Below are 17,587 nucleotides of genomic sequence, written 5' to 3'. Positions count from 1 at the left end.
GGCTGCAACCAAAAAATAGCCGGGTGTTGTGGCAGGCACCTGTAGTCCCAGCTACTTGGGAGGCTGAGGCAAGAGAATCCCTTGAGCCCAGGAGTTAAGAGGTTGCTGTGAGCTGTGATGCCACGATATTCTACCCAGGGTGACAGCTTGAGGCTCTGTCTCAAAAAAAAAAAAAAAAAAGAATCACCATATCACAAAGAGACAAAAGATGTTTTCCAAAAGTGAAGAACAGAGCTGCCAGGCCAAGAGGTAAGGGAGCACATCGCCCATATCTGGAGCCACACCCCAGATAGCTTTACAGGACTATGTACAGGAGCATGTCCAGGTGTGTGTCCCCGTGGATACAGCACATCAACCCCCCAAAGTAACAAACTGCATCAACTCAGGGTGCAGCACGGGGTCGCCTCATCTACAAGTCCTACCTGGTTTTCCCGAAAATAAGACATCCTCTGAAAATAAGACCTACTTACGGGAAAGATAAGATGTCCCCTGAAAATAAGAACCAGCGCATCTTTGGGAGCACACCTTGAAATAAGACACTGTCTTATTTTCGGGGAAACAGGGTAGCTGAGCCTGGAAGCTGCTCACAGCAGCTCCCAGGAGAGGTGCACCCGGGCTCAGTGGCATCCAGGCCCCAGTCCCTGCAGCACTTAGCACAGAACACCCTGGGATCTATCTGGGAAAGCACCGGCCATGTGGATCAGCAGGGGCCTCATTCTATGGTGCTCTAGTCATCCGTCCTCCACTCCAGCTCACGAAGCAGGCTCAGTCCCTGTGTCCACTGAGACCAGGGTGCTCCAGCCACCCGTCCTCCACCCCAGCTCATGAAGCAGAATCAGTCCCTATGTCCATTGAGACGCCGGGTGTTCCAGTCACCCGTCCTCCACCCCAGCTCATGAAGCAGGCTCAGTCCCTGTGTCCATTGAGACGCGGGGTGTTCAAGTCACCTGTCCTCCACCCCAGCTCATGAAGCAGGCTCTGTCCCTGTGTCCACTGAGACCAGGGTGCTCCAGTCACCTGTCCTCCACCCCAGCTCACGAAGCAGGCTCAGTCCCTGTGTCCACTGAGACAGGAGCACCTGCCCACGGCAATGGACATTCCAGCTGTGCTTGCCAGGACAGCGGGGCCCAGTCTTAAAGCCCAAGGTATCCACAAGTACCCACTGGGCATATTAGGGGCAGGCCTAACTCAGCCACTGCGTCAGCACATGGGGCAACACAGGCAGGAGCTCCCAACCCAGGAATGAGGGGGCTCCTCTGCCATGAGGCATTGGACTGCTGCCTGGGGACAGCACAACTCCTTTGCCCAAGGTGCGTGGGTTCCTCAGAGGGGACACTGGCACCACGCTGAGTACCACACCACCTCACACCCCAGCCCCACAACCCCTTGGACAGGCTTCTCCCCATGCCCTTGGTCCTGCACCAGCCACCAGTCCCAGAAGCAGGGGGGCAAGCCAGAAGTGTGGGCGCTGAGAATACCCTGCCTTGTCACCAGGAGAGAGGTCACCCCCAAGGGGGGGAGGGGCAGGTATGATGGCAGCCGCCAGCCGGCAAGGGCAGATGGGGGCCTTTGATCAGAGAAGGCCCTCGTGCCAGCTGCCGGGGAGCCATAGGCGTGGGGGGTGTCTGCGGGGATCAGAGTCCTGGCCGAGCACAGAGCCGTGGGGCGGCCTCCTGGGCTAGTGGAGGGACTTCAAAGGACAAGGCCAGGGGGCGCCGGGCAGCCCCAGCCTCTCCCAGCGCCCGGTTCTGATCGCCAGTAAAACTACCTTCTAATAATTAACGTTTGACATCAAAGGCAGGAACCGCCTGGGTCTGCGAACCATCCAGGCCTCTGCTGAGGACCTGCCCATATTTTATCCTGTCTCTTTCTTCTGACTCTTTATTTAAATCCAAAAACCACACACAGGCAAAACATTAATGGGAAACTTGGAAACTCATTTTGATTACTAAAGTGTACTTTGAAGTTCCCCAAAAAAGTTCTGTTTTGTTCCCTTCCCCCTTCCCCAGACTGTGAAGGGATGGCCAGCACTGCAGGCCGGGCAGACAGGGCTCCACCATCCACAAGCTGCCTGGCCTGGATCAAAGGCCCAGGGGTGGGGTGGGGGTGGGGTGTAATAGAGTCACATGGCCTCCTCCAGGACCCCCATTGCCAGAGGGATCAGCCCCAGCACTCACTCTCCCCAGTCAAGACCTGTCAGGTCAGGTGGGAAGAAAGGGACACCACCCAAATCCCTCAAACCGAGGGGTTCCCAGCAAGGGGACCACAGGGAATCAGGCCCAGGCACCAGCTTGCCCCAAACCTGTGGATCTCTGACTCTGGGCCAAGGAGCCTGGGCCCTGCACACATGCGTACCTGCTATGGCAACAGCCTTGCCATATTGAGTCCATGCACGGAGTGCTTGACACACACAGGAATGTCCAGCCCTCACCCACCCCAGGCTGCCCCATGAAGTCATGGAGCCTGGGTGGGGTCCTTGACACTCTCTTGGTCAGTCAGTGACCAAAAGCAAGGCCCCCCAGTTCAGCGTCCTTAGCTCTCAAGGCCACTGCCTCTGACAGTGATTGCCAGCTGCCCCACACCAGACAGAGAAACCAAAGTACACGCAGAAAAAGATAAAAAGATAAGCTCTCTTAAAAAGGCAGAAACAGTCAAAACATGAAAATACCTTTTATAAAGAGAATTAGCTTATTGTGAGACTGAGCTCCATAGATGTGAAAATGACCAAATGGGAAAGATGTCACTCTTACTCTCAAATTGAAAACCAACCAGACCTGGTTTGGTGCCTATAGCTTAAGCAGCTAAGGCGTCAGCCACATACACCTGAGCTGGTGGGTCCAAATCCAACCCCGGCCTACCAAACAACAATAACTACAAGCAAAAAATAGCCGGGTGCTGTGGTGGGCGCCTGTAGTCCCAGCTACTTGGGAGGCTGAGGCAGGAGAATTGCTTAAGCCCAGGAGTTGAAGGTTGCTGTGAGCTGTGATGCCACAGCACTCTACCCAGGGCGACAGCTTGAGGCTCTGTCTCAAAAAAAAAAAACAAAAAAAAAACCAACCAGACCTGGTGGCAGCACCTGTAGTCTCAACTACTCAGGAGGCTGAGGCAAGAGAATCTCTGGAGCCCAGGAGTTTGAGGCTGCTGTGAGCTAGGATGATGCCATGGCACTCTGGCCTGGGCAATAGAGTGAGGTTCTATCTCAAAGAAGAGGTTAATTAATGAATATGAAATGAGTAAATAAGCCAGACACCATCAAATATTTTCAGTGTCAGCAGGAGACATGAAGGAGGACATAGGCCAGGACTGTATACGGCCTTCCAGACCAGCCCCAGTCATACAGCTCATACCCACCCTGGGCCTGGGGTGGCTAGAAGCCTGCCCTCAGTGGACACCTGGGCCTGGAAACACCCTCCTCCCACGCCCACCCCCAAGGGCTCCCATCTGCCTCTCTCAGCACAAAATCCATGGGTGCTGTGCCACCTAGTTCTGCAGAGCTCCAGCAGAGCAGGGCAAGGTCCAGGACAACAACAGACCCCAGCAGAAGGCCAACCTCAACCCCAAGCAGGTGAGCAGATAGGTCACCACTGGGCATCTGCAGGTGCCTCCTGTAGGACCCAGGACCCAGGGCCCGGCCACCATGGTGGACAGTCTGGCCAGGCAGCACGGACAGCCTTCCAAGAATACATCGTCTCTTCTGCAAAGACAGCTTCCAGAGCGCAGAAAGGAGGAACACTGCCAAACTCATTCTCAGCGCCAGCACAACCTCCACTCCCAAGCTGGGTGAGGACAAAGAAAAGAAATGCAGAGTCTATCTCAATCACAAAGGCAGGTGTACAAATCCAAGATAAAACAGCTTATTGTGGGCTGGGCACAGTGGCTCATGCTTGGAATCCCAGCATCCTGGGAGGCCAAGGTGATAGATTGCCTGAGCTCAGGAGTTTGAGACCTTGTTTCTACTAAAAATAGAAAAACTAGCCGGGCATGGTGGCGGGCACCTGTAGTTCCATCTGCTCAGGAGGCTGAGACAAAAGGATCGCTCAAGCCCAAATCTGAGGTTGCTGCGAGCTGTGACACCCTGGCACTCTAGCCAGTGTGATAGAGTGAAACTTCATCTCAAAACAAAAACAAAAAGCCCACCACCATATCATGATAGCCTTTGGTACAGAAAGAGCTATTTACAAAGGTCAACACCTACTTAATGATTTTTAAATCTCAGAAAATAGGAAATGTAACTTTCTTTTTTTTTTTTTTTTTGTGGTTTTTGGCCGGGGCTGGGTTTGAACCCGCCACCTCCAGCATATGGGACAGGCGCCCTACTCCTTGAGCCACAGGCGCCACCCGGAAAAGTAACTTTCTTAGCTTCATAGAGGTTTTTAACACACACATCAGTCCCGCTGAGATGAAGGATACCCACTAAGGTGCTGCCAGTCTACACGCCAGAGACCGAGCACCGCAACCTGGTAAGAAAAGGATGAGGGAAGGACAGAGACAAAAAAGACGAAAAGCAGAAACTAAGATCCACTACTGCAACCAAGGAGTCAGACAAAAAAGCATCACAGTAGGAGCTACGACACCAGCCACGAGGTCAGAAAAATGGACTAAGTATTCAGGAGATAAAACACATACGAGGATGTTATGAGGAAAGTTAATAAAATTTTCTACTAATGAGGAAAAAAAGTAAAGTAAATGAAGACTAAGTAGAAAGACGTCACAATGTCAAGATTTTAACCCTTTCTAAAGCCATCCACCATCAATTCAAGGTGATCCTAAGAAACGGCCCTCCGTCACTTCTGAGGAACTTTATAAACATTCTAAGTTTATTAAATAGAGTAAAGTCTGGGCGGCGCCTGTGGCTCAAAGGGTTAGGGTACCGGCCCCATATGCTGGAGGTGGCAGGTTCAAACCCAGCCCTGGCCAAAACTGCAAAAAAAAAAAAAAGGGGGGGCGGGGCAGGAGGAGCCAGGCAGACAGGCCATGAACAAAGTTAACTCCCCTGCCCAAGGCCAAGGACTGAGGCCCAAGGTATGAAAAGACAAATCCATATACTGAAGAGAAGTGAACAGAAGAAAATGCTGGGCTGGGCGCCCATAGCTCAGTGGTTACAGCGCCAGCCACATGCTCCAGGGCTGGTGAGTTCAACCCGGCCTGGGCCTGCTGAACAACAAAAAAAATAGCTGGGCACTGTAGTGGGAGCCTGTAGTCCCAGCTACTTAGGATGCTGAGGCAAGAGAATTGCTTGAGCCCAAGAGTTTGAGGTTGCTGTGAGCTGTGATGCCATAGCACTCCATGAAGGGTGACAAAGTGAGACTTTGTTTCAATGGAAAAAAAAAAAATGTCGGAAGATGCTATCTTTAACCTGGGCAGGGATCCCAAAAGCACAGAAGAACAAAAGTTTGGTGGATCAGCCCAAATGGGCTTTGGACTTCCTGTTCAAGGCAGGGGACTACCCTGCTGACAGGCCCTGACACCTGGAACATGCGAGGGGAGCTCACAGAGCCACACACAGGGAAGTGGGCAAAGGGCGGGGACAGCAGGAGAGCAGAGCTCAAATGGCGGCCGGGCTTAAGAAGGCACTCCATCTCACCAGCAGACATGCCGAACCATGAACAGGACCTACCACAGGTGAGAAGAGAAACCAGGTGAGCAGGCCAGGGTACCAGGGAGCACAGCCCTTCTGCAAACCGGTACAGCACCAGGTCACATCTATCTGCTGATGAGCCACCTCCAGCTGCCACAGGTGTCATTGTGTCCATAGCACATCCTGACATCCGAATGTCCACACCAGTTGCCGGGAGCCACTTCACCCAGAGCTGTTCAGGCCTCAGCATCCTCCCCAGGTCCCCGCCCTGAGGGACCTGCCCTGGTCTAGCCCTCACTCAGACAAACTTTCATGTCACTTCCCTTTAGAACCCTCCAGTGGCTCTCACCACCACAAGTGTTACTTGGGCCAAATAGTCCTTGCCACAGAGAACCTCTTGCACACCTTGAGCATGATAGACACAGCTGGGCGCTGAGCGCTCTGGCTGAGGGAAGGAGAGGGAGGCAGAGGTGGTGACCAGTGATGCGGCTGCAGGAAGGATCAAGTTGGCCCTATGGAGGGCCTCTGAGGACCACGACAGAGATTCTCCACAGGTGTCCCTGACGCCAGGGGAGTGGAAGACATGACATTCGCCCTGCAGCACCAGGACAGGTGCTGACTTGGAGTGACATGCAGCCTGGTGGGACAGGCCCCCAGAACCAGGGCCTATAGTCCTATGAGGGAAACATACCTGGTCAGACTCTGGGAGGGCCCAGGGTATTTTCTAGGGAGATCCAAGATAAGACCTTTACTCACATGGAGCCGACAGGGCCGGGTGAGTGTTTCCGAAGCAGCCACCAACCCAGAGGAACCTCTGAGAAAGGGAGACGCCGCACCTGGTGAGGCTGCCAACCACACCGCCCTCTCCAAAGAAGCCAGTGGAAGCTGTGGAAACTCAACAAGAGAGTCTAGAGATGCTGCAGGGAAGACATTCTACACTGGCCTCCGGGCAAGGACCAAGGGTCCACGGCCCACATCACAGCCCTTCTCAGGAGCCCTAACACACTATATGGCTGTCACAGAGGACACAAGATGACCCCCAGGGGCCGACAGGCTCCAGACAGCACAGGGAAGGTGGTGGAAGGTCCTAATGTAACACGCAGAGACCTCGTTGTACGTGGTGGCCGTGTGAGGATGCAGCCTCAGGTGGGTAGTCCTTGCTCTTAGGGGCTGTGCCTGACCCACCAGGCTGACCCTTGGCATGATCCAGTACATGGTCCCTTCCACCACTCGAGTCAGTGTTGGCGGGCATCACACAGCAGCAGGAGGATGAGACATGGGGACAGAGGGGCTGAGGGTGACAGTTCTGGTCTTAGGGGCTCAGAGATGGACCCAGAAGAAAACATGTTGTTTCCTAAAAACATGGAACTGTGTATTCATGATGGGTGTGTTATACACAGTAAGTCACCTCAGCAAAGCCAAGGACAGTACACCGGACATCGCTCTGAACCAGCAGCTTGTGGACTCAGCTGCTTGGGACCACTGGGCAGAAGCTGGTCTCTCCTCCCAGCCAGACAGAGCTGTAGTCACAGCAATTTCCACAAAAAATCCCTACCGGACACGCAAAATCCTACCGACTCAGCTTCTGAACACACATGATGACTCCTGACAGGTAAGCAAATCCTCCATCTTCTACAATCATAAGTCACTGCAGCCTTTAACTGCTGGCCTCAAGCAATCATTCTCACCTCGGCCTCCCAAAAGGCTGGGGTTACAGGCACAAACCACCATGCCCAGACTTTTTAGGGCAGTATTTTTTTTGTTTTGTTTAGCTCTTTATGTTATTTTCAGTCCCTATTTCATTAAGTTCTGCTCTGATCTTTATTCTTTCCTGCTAATTTTTTTTTTTTTTTAGTTTGGCTTTTACTTGCTCTTCTTGTTCCTTTTTTTTTTTTCAGCAGGCCTGGGCTGAGCTCAAACCTGTCAGCCTCAGTGTATGTGGCCGGTGCCCTACTCACTGAGCTGTGGGTGCCGAGCCCTGTTTAGGGCAAAATTAAAATTACTTTTCACACCCCTCACTACTGCTGGCTACAATGGGAGAAAGACAAGCATAGGGATGCCTGGCTTGGGAGAGTTCAGCATGAAACGATCAATACCCACAGCTGCCTCATCCACGCCACAGGCCTGATGAAAACCTCCAGACCAGGTAGGATGGTGGAAAAGCGGCTGCTGCAGGTCACTGCAAAAAGCCCCATTGGGCCAGGCATGGTGGCAGGTAGACCAGCTACTCAGGACACTGAGGCAGAAGGATCATGTGAGCCCAGCAGTGGGAGGTTGCTGTGAGCTATGATGATGCCACTGTACTCCAGCCTGGGCAACAGAGTGAGACTCTCATCTCAAAAACGCAAAAAACGAAGCCAAAAAGCCCACCTGCATGGACAAGGAGAGAGTGATACAGGGAGCAGAAGCAGAGTGCTGTCAGTCTTGGCCATGGGACAGCTACATGGGTACATGCATTTATCCAAACCCACTGAACTGCGCCTTTAAAATGGGTGCCCCAATACAAATAGCTTAAAACAAAACAAAAAAAAAATGACTTTCCCAGAAGATGAAAGCAAGCCCAGTGACCCTGCTGTACCCCTAGGCTGACCGGCTGCCATCACGTGAGGCCACCGTGGCTGCCGTCTCAGGGTCAGACCCCACTTACCGATTCTGGCTCCTTTTGGGGCTCCTGGCCAGGCTTGGACTTCTTTGGTTTGGAGGGGCCTCCAGGGCTGGAGAGGGACTTAGGTGGCTTGGTTGAAGCTGCCGGCAGAGACCTCGTGGATCCAGAAGGTCCCCCCAGGCGCTGACCCCCACCAGAGAAAGGAACAAAGGGGGCAGGGGTGGACGTCTTCCCACTCTGCTCCGCTTCAGTGTCAGCCGGCCTTGGGCCCAGGCCACCCGTGCGGCTGGTCCCAGAGGTTCCTGGGTCATCCACACAGCCCTGGTCACCTCTACTGGGCTCCCCTGAGTTCAACGTAAGCCGAGGGCTATTGGCCGAGGCAGGGGATGGTGGGCTGCCGGGGGCTTTGCTCCTGGGGCCCCCCAGCTCCTGCTTGCCTGCAGGGTGGCAGCTCTTCATGGCAAACCTAGTGGGGAACCCAAAGCGTGAGTGAACCAGCTTCTGCCCCACTCTCTGGGAACACCCCACACCCTCCCTGAATGTTCCTCGCCTCAGGGCAGAAGACAGGAGGAGGGCCGAGCAGGTCTCCTCTTCTGTGCTCCTCCCTCCCCCTATGAGACCACATTTGTGAGCTGTATGCAGTCCACGGCCCGCAGCCCCACTGTTCCTACCTGATGGTGGCACTGCCCCCAGTGAGGCCCAGCGACTGCAGAGTTGTGGCTTGCAGCGCCGCTTCCCCAGTCACCTACAGGGGAAGGAAGGAGAACAAGTCGGACTCTGCCCTGGACCTGGGGGCCCCACCAAGCCCATGCTGACAAAGCCCCCACAAGGCTCAGACCCGGGCCTCAACCCATGAGAGACCCCACCGTCCCCTGCACACTAGCCAGCCCATCTCCCATAGCCTGGACAATATCACCAGACTGGCTCTCCACACTCCTCTGCTCTGTTCTGTGACCTCACTGACCCTGTCCTACCCAACCCTCACACCCAGCCCCTGCTGGTCCATTCACTCTGCCAGGGCTGGCCTTAGTCTGGCCTGCAGGTGGGTGAGAACCTGATGACCATCTGTTTCCAACCCAGTCTGGACTTCTAGGCTGTGACCCAAGCCCAGTGAAGCCAGGCTGGGTAGAGGATACTCTGCCACCTAGATGCTCTGTCCAAAGCCAAAGGCTGGGGACAGGAAGGGGCTGGAATGTGTTATCACCCATGGGAGGAAGGGGAGGCCTAGACAGGAGATCCACATCTGTAAGACGCAGGCAGACTGAGCTGGCCATGTCCTTGGATCAGGGTCACCCAGCTCCATGGACACCCATAAAGCCCCAGGAACCCAAGAACCACAAAGGGTCCAGCATCACTGGGTAGGCTGAGGTGAACTGGTAGCACCCACTCTTTTAAAGCCTCTAAGCTGGATGGGCCCCCAAATCAACATCTGGCTTCATGGGCTCTGCCCTGGCCAGCTCCACCACCTCACAGAGCAGGCCCCTGGCCAGTGCTCCTCAGGGACATTGCCCATCCTCCTCTGTGCTGCCCACCCAGAGTGGGCCGGGCTCGGGCCTAGCTGACCATGGCTCAGCCTAACACTGACCTCTACAGAGGGCAGAGAAGCTGCCTCCAGTGGGCACAGTTCTAGGGCTGGGCCCTGCACACCCAGTGTGAAAGCCCAAGCACCACCATTCAGACCTGGGTCCCTGAGGCCTGGCAGCCTGTCCTTCTGGGCAGCCTCCCATAGCTCTGCCCTCTCAGCCTGTAACCCCCAGCCTCCTACTCTGGGTCAGGGAGCCTCCCATTGGGGACAAATGAGGGCAGTGTCCCAACCACACCAGGGCCCATCCAGGGTCCCCCGGGCCAGCAAAGGGCTCATGGCCAGGGAGGAAACAAAAGGTCCCTGTGAGGCCAGGGGATGAAGCGCTGGGAGGGTCCCTGCAAGGCAGGCAGGGCTGACAGGCAGGCAAGGCCTTGCTGCCAGGCTTTGCCTGCACATTCGGTTTTGAAAAGGATCAAAACATGGAGCAAAGCAAATATTTATTAAATGAAACCACTTTTGTGACTCTTGGGCTTTGAGAGAGGCTGAGAAAACAAATAGGGCGCTGAGGGAGGTTTCAGGAGCAGCCCATGCGGCCGTGGCCAGGCTCTGGTGGGCCAGCCGTTCCCGTTTTTTTCCATGAAACACATCACGCTTTCAGGAGCCTAAGTCTCCTGCCACTGCTTTGAAGACAGGCCGGGGGAGGGCAGGTTTTCCCGGCAGGCAGTGAACCGAGTCTGCATGGCAGCAGTCACCTACCTCATCCCGCATGAACACGCACACAGGGGTTGCCCCACCTGGCAGCTGCAGACACTCCCTGCAAGAAGAGGAAACAAAACATCAGGGACACACGAGACCAGGCGGGACAGCTGGGGACCCAGGACACCGTGGAGGCCCTGGAGCTGGGTACAGAAGGTGAAGGGCAAGATACCAACCCATCCTTTCCAGGACAGCACCCCAGGCTCAGGGCCACAGTCCTCAGCCCGGGCAGCCCTGGCCTGGCTAAACCTCTCTTGGGCCTCCAACTGTACACCACAACCACCGGAGGTTGGCAGCCAGCAGTGGGGCAGAGCAAGGGCCTAGGCAAATGATCAGCCTCCATAGTCTCAAAGACCTCAGCCCTGCCAGCACGAGACTCAGAGGCCACAGCCACGTGGGTGAACGGCAGCATGGAGGCTCCTGTGCTGAACAATGGGAGTCTGTGGGTCCCAGGAGCTGGGCTTCCTTTTTTTTTTTTTTTTTTTGGCAGAGTCTCATTCTGTCACCCTAAGTAGAGTGCAGTGGCGTCACAGCTCACAGCAACCTCAAACTAGAGCTCAAGCGATCCTCCTTCCTCAGCCTCCTGAGTAGCTGGGACTATAGGTACCCACCACCATGCCCAGCTAGATTTTCTACTTTTAATAGAAACAAGGTCTCATGCTTGCTCAGGCTAGTTTTGAACTCCCAAGCTCAAGTGATCCGCCCACCTCAGCCTCCCAGAGAGCTGGGATCACAGGCCTGAGCCACTGCGCCCAGCTGAGACTTGAGCTTTCATTTGACACTATCCCCTAAGGAGGTCATTAGTGACCCCCAAAACAACCGGGACCAGCTCGGCACACAAATCTTAAGTGGACTCCCAGCAATGAGGGCCAGGTCCCAGAGACCACACACTGCCATGTGCTGTCTCTTCTGCTCCGACCCAAGGGAGGATTCCAGGCAGAAGGCAATGGTCTTCCAGAGGGGCAGGAGCTTCCGTTCTCAAACTATGCTACACATGGGAGTCACGGCCCCACCACGTCCTAGCTGTGTGACCTTAGGCCACGATGTGTCCCCACTGCCTAGACATGCCGTCCTCCTGAAGCACCACCAGACTCCCATGGGCTGTGTAGGGCAGGGCAGGTGAGGCTCCTAGGGCTCTTGATAACTCCTGAAATGGTGATAATCACCCAAAAAGAAAGCAAAGCTGAAGGCAGCAAAATGGCACAGAACATTAGGGCGTTCTGGGCCCCAAGCGCCCAGATACACATGGCACCTCCTCTGGGCAGTGGCATAAGCACCTAGGGCCACCTGGCTGCTGACAGACTGAGGATATAGGACAAAGGAGGGTTGAGACAGGGCGACGGGCTCTCCCCATGGTCTGTAGCCCCTTCCTCATCCTCACGCATCACTGGCAGATGGAGGGATGGAGACCCACGGCCCCTCTCCTCCTGGCTCAGGATGTGCATGTGGGCAGGATGGCAACGGGTGTTGCCCTCACCTGACTTCCTCCCCATCTTTCTTTCTATTTTTTTTGTAGAGACAGAGTCTCACTTTTTCGCCCTCAGTAGAGGTAGAGTGCCGTGGCGTCACACAGCTCACAGCAACCTCCAGCTCTTGGGCTTAGGCGATTCTCTTGCTTCACCCTCCCAAGAAGCTGGGACTACAGGCGCCCATCACAACGCCCAGGCTATTTTTGTTTGTTGTTGTTGTTGCAGTTCGACAGGGGCCGGATTTGAACCTGCCACCCTTGGTATATGGGGCCGGCACCCGACTCACTGAGCCATAGGCACCACCACCCCTCCCTCCCAATCTTTCTGAGCAGCATGTTCCTGGGGAAACATGTGCAGGCAGTGGGGCGCATGTGGTGACATGTTCAAACACACTGGACACACAGTGACTAACCCAACCGGGCTGAGGGGAGGTTACATCTGCATTTCCTAGCACAGCACCACAAGACTCACCCTAAATCCCAAAAGCCCTTCTCCAGCCTGACAGATGATCCCAGATCCCCCCTCTCCAGGGAGGCTCAGCTTCAGATGAGGCAGCTTTGCTGGTGACAGGAGGATGCGAGGACTAGGTGGCTGGAACATCCAAGCATAAAGCGCACACACAAACACACACACATGCAGAGCACATAGCCCACGCTGGCGCTGACACATGCACAGGGACGGGGGCCCTAGCATCTACCAAGCGCCACAGCGAGCACCCAGCCAGGTCTCAACCCTACAATGCTGGCGACCACCTGAGTGAGGAAGACCGCCCTTCCTGAACAGGAGACCCAGCAGTAAGGACTCAGCCCACGTAGGGTGCCTGTGGCTCAAAGGGGTAGGGCGCCGGCCCCATATGCCGGAGGTGGTGGGTTCAAACCCAGTCCTGGCCAAAAACTGAAAAAAAAAAAAAAAAAAAAAAAAAGGACTCAGCCCACAGAGAAGGGCAGACCCCCAGCACCTCCCCAAAACTAGCTGTCAGGCCCACCCCAGGTCATGACTCCATGGGCTGGTCTGGCCCATCTTCCTTTGTTCTTCTTGTTTTCTTTGCTTTTTAGTTTTGCTTTTTGCAGTGCTATGTTTACCACTGGGGGGAGGGCTCCTCAGGAGGGTGCCAGCCCCATAGCAGCAGGAGACAGAGTGTGTTGGAGCCCCTTCCCGTGGAGCGCAGACTTGCCCACCACAGCAGACAGAATCTGCCCTCTCCCCACAGACTCAGTCAACTGCAGAGCCAGGGCCAGGCACAGGGTGTACATTCCTCTGCAGAGCAGGATGGGTAGTGGGGGTCTGGTGAAGGGCAGAGTCCTGTCTCCTTCCAACGTGACAGTGACTGGGCTAGGAGGCGGAGTCAAATCACAGACAGGGACCCAGCACAGCAGCCTTGCGACATCAAACGCACCAGCCCGGCTTTGATGTGCGGCTCCTGGGGGAGGGGCCGTGGCCAGATCCAATTCCCTGTGGGAGTTCCTTCCCAGTGCAGGATCTGAGAGGAGCCTGCAAACATGCTGGGTGGCAGCAGCAGGGCGCCCAGGGGAGGGGCAGGTAGCCGGCAATTGACAATTGCTTCCAGATCTGGAAGGGACCGGCCTGCAAGCAGATTTCTATGTCCAGCATGGACACATGGAGAAAATCTCAAGGTGACAAGGAAAGGTCCTTTTGTGCACCAGCACAGCACGCAGCCCCGCGCCAGCCCCTCACACAGACCTAGGAGCAGAGCCTGGGCCTTGTCCCCATGCCCCAGACCACAGCCAGCCACTAGACACAACCATCTGGAGCCAGACGCAGAGACTAGGCCTCGTGAGGTGTGTGTGTGGGCACCTACTCACTGGTTGCACAGGAGGGTGGCTGGGAGAATAGATAAGTCCTTGTGCACTCTCAGGCCAGTAGACTTCTTCCCTAGTTGGGACCAGAGGCCAGCAGGGACAGCCAGCTGAGGCAGAGTTGCTGCTACTGCTGGTGGCCTCACAGACGTTCCTTACCCACCATGAAGCACATGTTCACCACCAGGGTGGACCCTCCATCCAGCTGGGCCTGGCACCCAGTAAGGCCCAAGCGTGCTGGGACAGGGCCTTAGGCCCTCTGTATCTGTGTCACCTGTTTGGGTCTGACCAAGCTAGGCTGGTGCAAATATAAGTGCTATCAATAAAACTATGGCACTAGCACACTCCCCACGCAGGAAGGACAGAAGCCCTCAGGCTATGACTGTGGGCAGATCCATTCCTCTTGACTCAGGGGGCCCTTGAGGGTGCAGCCACATCCCAAGGGCACCAGGCATCTAGGGCCCCACCCATCACATGATAGTCCAGCCTCAGCTCAGGCCAGGGGAGCATAGCTTGGGGAGCACGGAAGCCCAGGTCAGAGTCACGAGAGGAATAAGTCTCTCAGAGTCATAGGAGAGAAAAAGCCTCTGGTCTTCCCACACCAACCAGGTACAGATGAGGACCAAAAAAGCTCAGGTGGGCCACCTGGCTGGGCATACAAACCCACCCTGTCTCACCAGCAGGCCCTCTGTAGCCCTGTGCCCCTCAGGCCCCAGGGGTCCCCTGGCCTTCCCCGAGGCATAGCCTTTACTGTGGGAAGTGGGGAGTCCAGTGTTAAAACAGACCAGAGGACTGGACCTGGGTAAGGAGCTCAGCCTGGGGCAAGGTGCCTCTAAGGAAAGGCAAATGCCCTCTGCAGAAGAATCTATTAACTTAACGTTTTCAAAAATCCCACTTTTCTGCTCGGCGCCTGTGGCTCAAGCAGCTAAGGCGCCAGCCACATACACCTGAGCTGGCGGGTTCGAATCAAGCCCAAGCCCGCCAAACAATAACAGCTGCAACCAAAAAATAGCCAGGCGTTGTGGCGGGCACCTGTAGTCCCAGCTACTTGGGAGGCAGAAGCAAGAGAATCGCTTGAGCCCAGGAGTTGGAGGTTACTGTGAGCTGTGATGCCACGGCACTCTACCCAGGGTGACAGCTTGAGGCTCTGTCTCAAAAACAAACAAACAAAAAACACTTTTCCTTTTTATTTTTTTTGGAAACAGGAAGGGTCTTTATCTGTCACCAGGCTGGAGTGTAGTGGCCTTATCGCAGCTTACTACATTCTCCGACTCCTGGGCTCTAGCAATCCTCCTACCCCAGCCTCCGGAGCAGCTGGGACCACCCACGGGCAAAGCGGGCAGCTCCATGCAGGCTGCTGAACATGCTGGGCTTCCAGCCACTGACAGGGAACGTTCTTCACTGTGGTCAATGCAGACATCAGCCTCATGAAAGGGCCCCCTGGTGACCCTGTCCCCTGTGGGGCAGCTGGATACAGCCTACTGCATTTGCTGCCCCAGACCCCTTGTGGGCCACTCAGACCTACGCAGTGATCCCCTCTCCTACTCCTGGTGCTGAAGGGTCCCATGTGGACCCTACGTGTTCCCTGTTCCCCCAGGGCCTGTAATTATAAATCTTCATACCCATATTCTTTTTTTTTTTTTTTGCAGTTTTTTTTTTGGCCAGGGCCAGGTTCGAACCCGCCACCTCCGGTTTATGGGGCCGATGCCCTACTCCTTCAGCCACAGGCGCCGCACCATACCCACATTCTGTCTGAATCACTGAAGGGTGCTCTCCACCTTAAAGACCCTAAGTTAAAACAGGCCCTGCCTGGGTAAATGGAGAAGAGTGCCCAGAGGTCAGCATGGCTATACACCCACCCACCAGGTAGTTTGTTAGGCTACGGGGAAAATGGGGTTACTCAGGGCCAGCAGCCCAGAGGGCCTCCCCTCACCAGGTGCCCCTGCAGCAGAGTCAGAAGGAGGGGAGTGGCCAGCCCCAGTGGAGGGAGACAGCCCCAGGTGACACCCACACCAGATTTTGAAGACTTCGAACCAACATAGGTACATAAAACATTTCATTTTTCTACTGATTACACTTGTTCAAAGGATAATATTTTCGATATATTGAGTTAATTATACATATTACTAAACTTAATTACTCCCATTCTTTTCTTTTTTATTATTTTTTTTGAGACAGAGTTTCACCTTGGTAGAGTGCCATGGCATCACAGCTCATAGCAACCTCAAACTCTTGGTCCCAAGTGATTCTCCTGCCCTAGCCTCCCAAGTAGCTGAGACTACAGGCACTTGCCATAACCTCTGGCTATTTTTGTTGTTATTGCAGTTGTCATTGTTGTTTAGCTGGCCTGGGCTGGGCTTAAACCCAGCAGTCTCAAGGCATGTAGCCGACGCTGTAACCACTGTGCTACGGGCGCCGAGCCTATCTATGTTTTTGTTTTTTTGAGACAGAGCCTCAAACTGTCACCCTGGGTAGAGTGCCATGGCATCATAGCTCACAGCAACCTCCAACTCCTGGGCTCAAGCAATTCTCCTGCCTCCGCCTCCCAAGTAGCTGGGACTACAGGCACCTGCCACAACACCTGGCCATATATTTTTTTTTTGTTTTGGTTGCAGCTGTCATAGTTGTTGGGCGGGCCTGGGCTGGATTCGAACCCAGCAGCTCAGGTGCATGTGGCTGGCACCTTTGCCGCTTGAGCCACAGGCACCAAGCCTGTTTATTTTTTTTCTGAGACAGAGTCTCTCTATGTCGCCCTTGGTAGAGTGCCATGGTGTCACAGCTCATAGCAACCTCAATCTCTTGGGCTTAAGCAATTCTCTTGCCTCAGCCTCCCAAGTAGCTGGGACTACAGGCATCCACCACAACGCCTGGCTATTTTTTTGGTTGTAGTTGTCATTGTTGTTTGGCAGGCCTGGGCCAGGTTCGAACCCGCCACCCTCAGTGCGTGTGGCCAGCACCGTAACCACAGTGCTACAGGCGCCGAGCCCTCCATTCTTATTTTTTCTTTAACATAGTTATGAGAACATCTCAATTACCACCACCGTGGCCTACACATGTGCTCTCATGGCATTCCCAGTGGCCAGTGCTAGGGGACCAGGGTTGGGCCATGGGCCACTCTCCAATGTGATGCCCATGCAAAGGTGCTACTCCCTTCTGAACATGTGCCAGCTCCCACCCCAGGAATCACCCATGAAGCAGGCTTTATCCCACGGCACCTCACTAACCTCCACAAGGTTCTTGAGTGGGCTGTGTGGCCTGCAGCCCCCTAGCCAGGATACCCCAGCACAGCCCTTAGATCACCCTTACCCTCTTACCCCTTCTGGAGAGCGTCAAGAAAGAAAGCAACTCCTGCCTGTCCCACCCTGTGGGGATTTCAATTCCCAAAGTTGCTTGCGCAGGCTCAGGCCACCCCAAAGCTGCTGAGCAACGGCCCCCTCCCCTCATACGGACCTATCAGGGACCAGCTGGTTACCAGCAGCCCCTCATGCAGCCCCAGCATTTAATCCTCATGGTGGAGGGGCTGGAAAGACAACCCGCCTTGGGGTCTCACTCATGGCAGTGAGTGCCAGCAACCAAGACAAAGCTCAGGTCTGTACTTTTGGAATGAAATTTAAAGAAACTCCACATTTAGGTCCAGCAAATCCACCCGTGTGAAATGTCCTACAAGAGGATGGGGGCTGTTGGGATGCAAAGACACCTACTCACGGCCTGATGAGCCCTGCTCATGTGGTAGCATGCTGGAAACCCTTTGCGGGTGGCTGGTACACAGGGGAGGCCACATCACAGCCAGGAAACAGCAAGAAGGGGGTCACCATAACAGAAGTTACAGAGAGACAC

The 17,587-nt window shown here is 54.8% G+C and overlaps 1 protein-coding gene across 3 annotated transcripts in view; it reads right to left on the bottom strand.

Annotated features, from left to right (window-relative positions):
• The window catches only part of ASPSCR1 (ASPSCR1 tether for SLC2A4, UBX domain containing), a 43,931-nt gene that overhangs the window by 14,854 nt on the left and 11,490 nt on the right, over nt 1-17,587 (bottom strand). For all 3 annotated transcript variants that reach the window (XM_053568361.1, XM_053568362.1, XM_053568363.1), the window contains 3 exons: nt 10,465-10,522; nt 8,855-8,928; nt 8,226-8,649 (listed from right to left, as the gene is read on the bottom strand). In XM_053568361.1, the coding sequence (XP_053424336.1) occupies nt 8,226-8,649; nt 8,855-8,928; nt 10,465-10,522 (556 nt within the window). The remainder of the gene's footprint in view (nt 1-8,225; nt 8,650-8,854; nt 8,929-10,464; nt 10,523-17,587) is intronic.

The sequence above is a fragment of the Nycticebus coucang genome, chromosome 18, assembly GCF_027406575.1.
Source record: "Nycticebus coucang isolate mNycCou1 chromosome 18, mNycCou1.pri, whole genome shotgun sequence".
Classification (NCBI taxonomy): Eukaryota; Metazoa; Chordata; class Mammalia; order Primates; family Lorisidae; genus Nycticebus; species Nycticebus coucang.
Note: the sequence above shows the minus strand (reverse complement) of the source record. Positions and strands in the feature narration are given on the sequence as shown.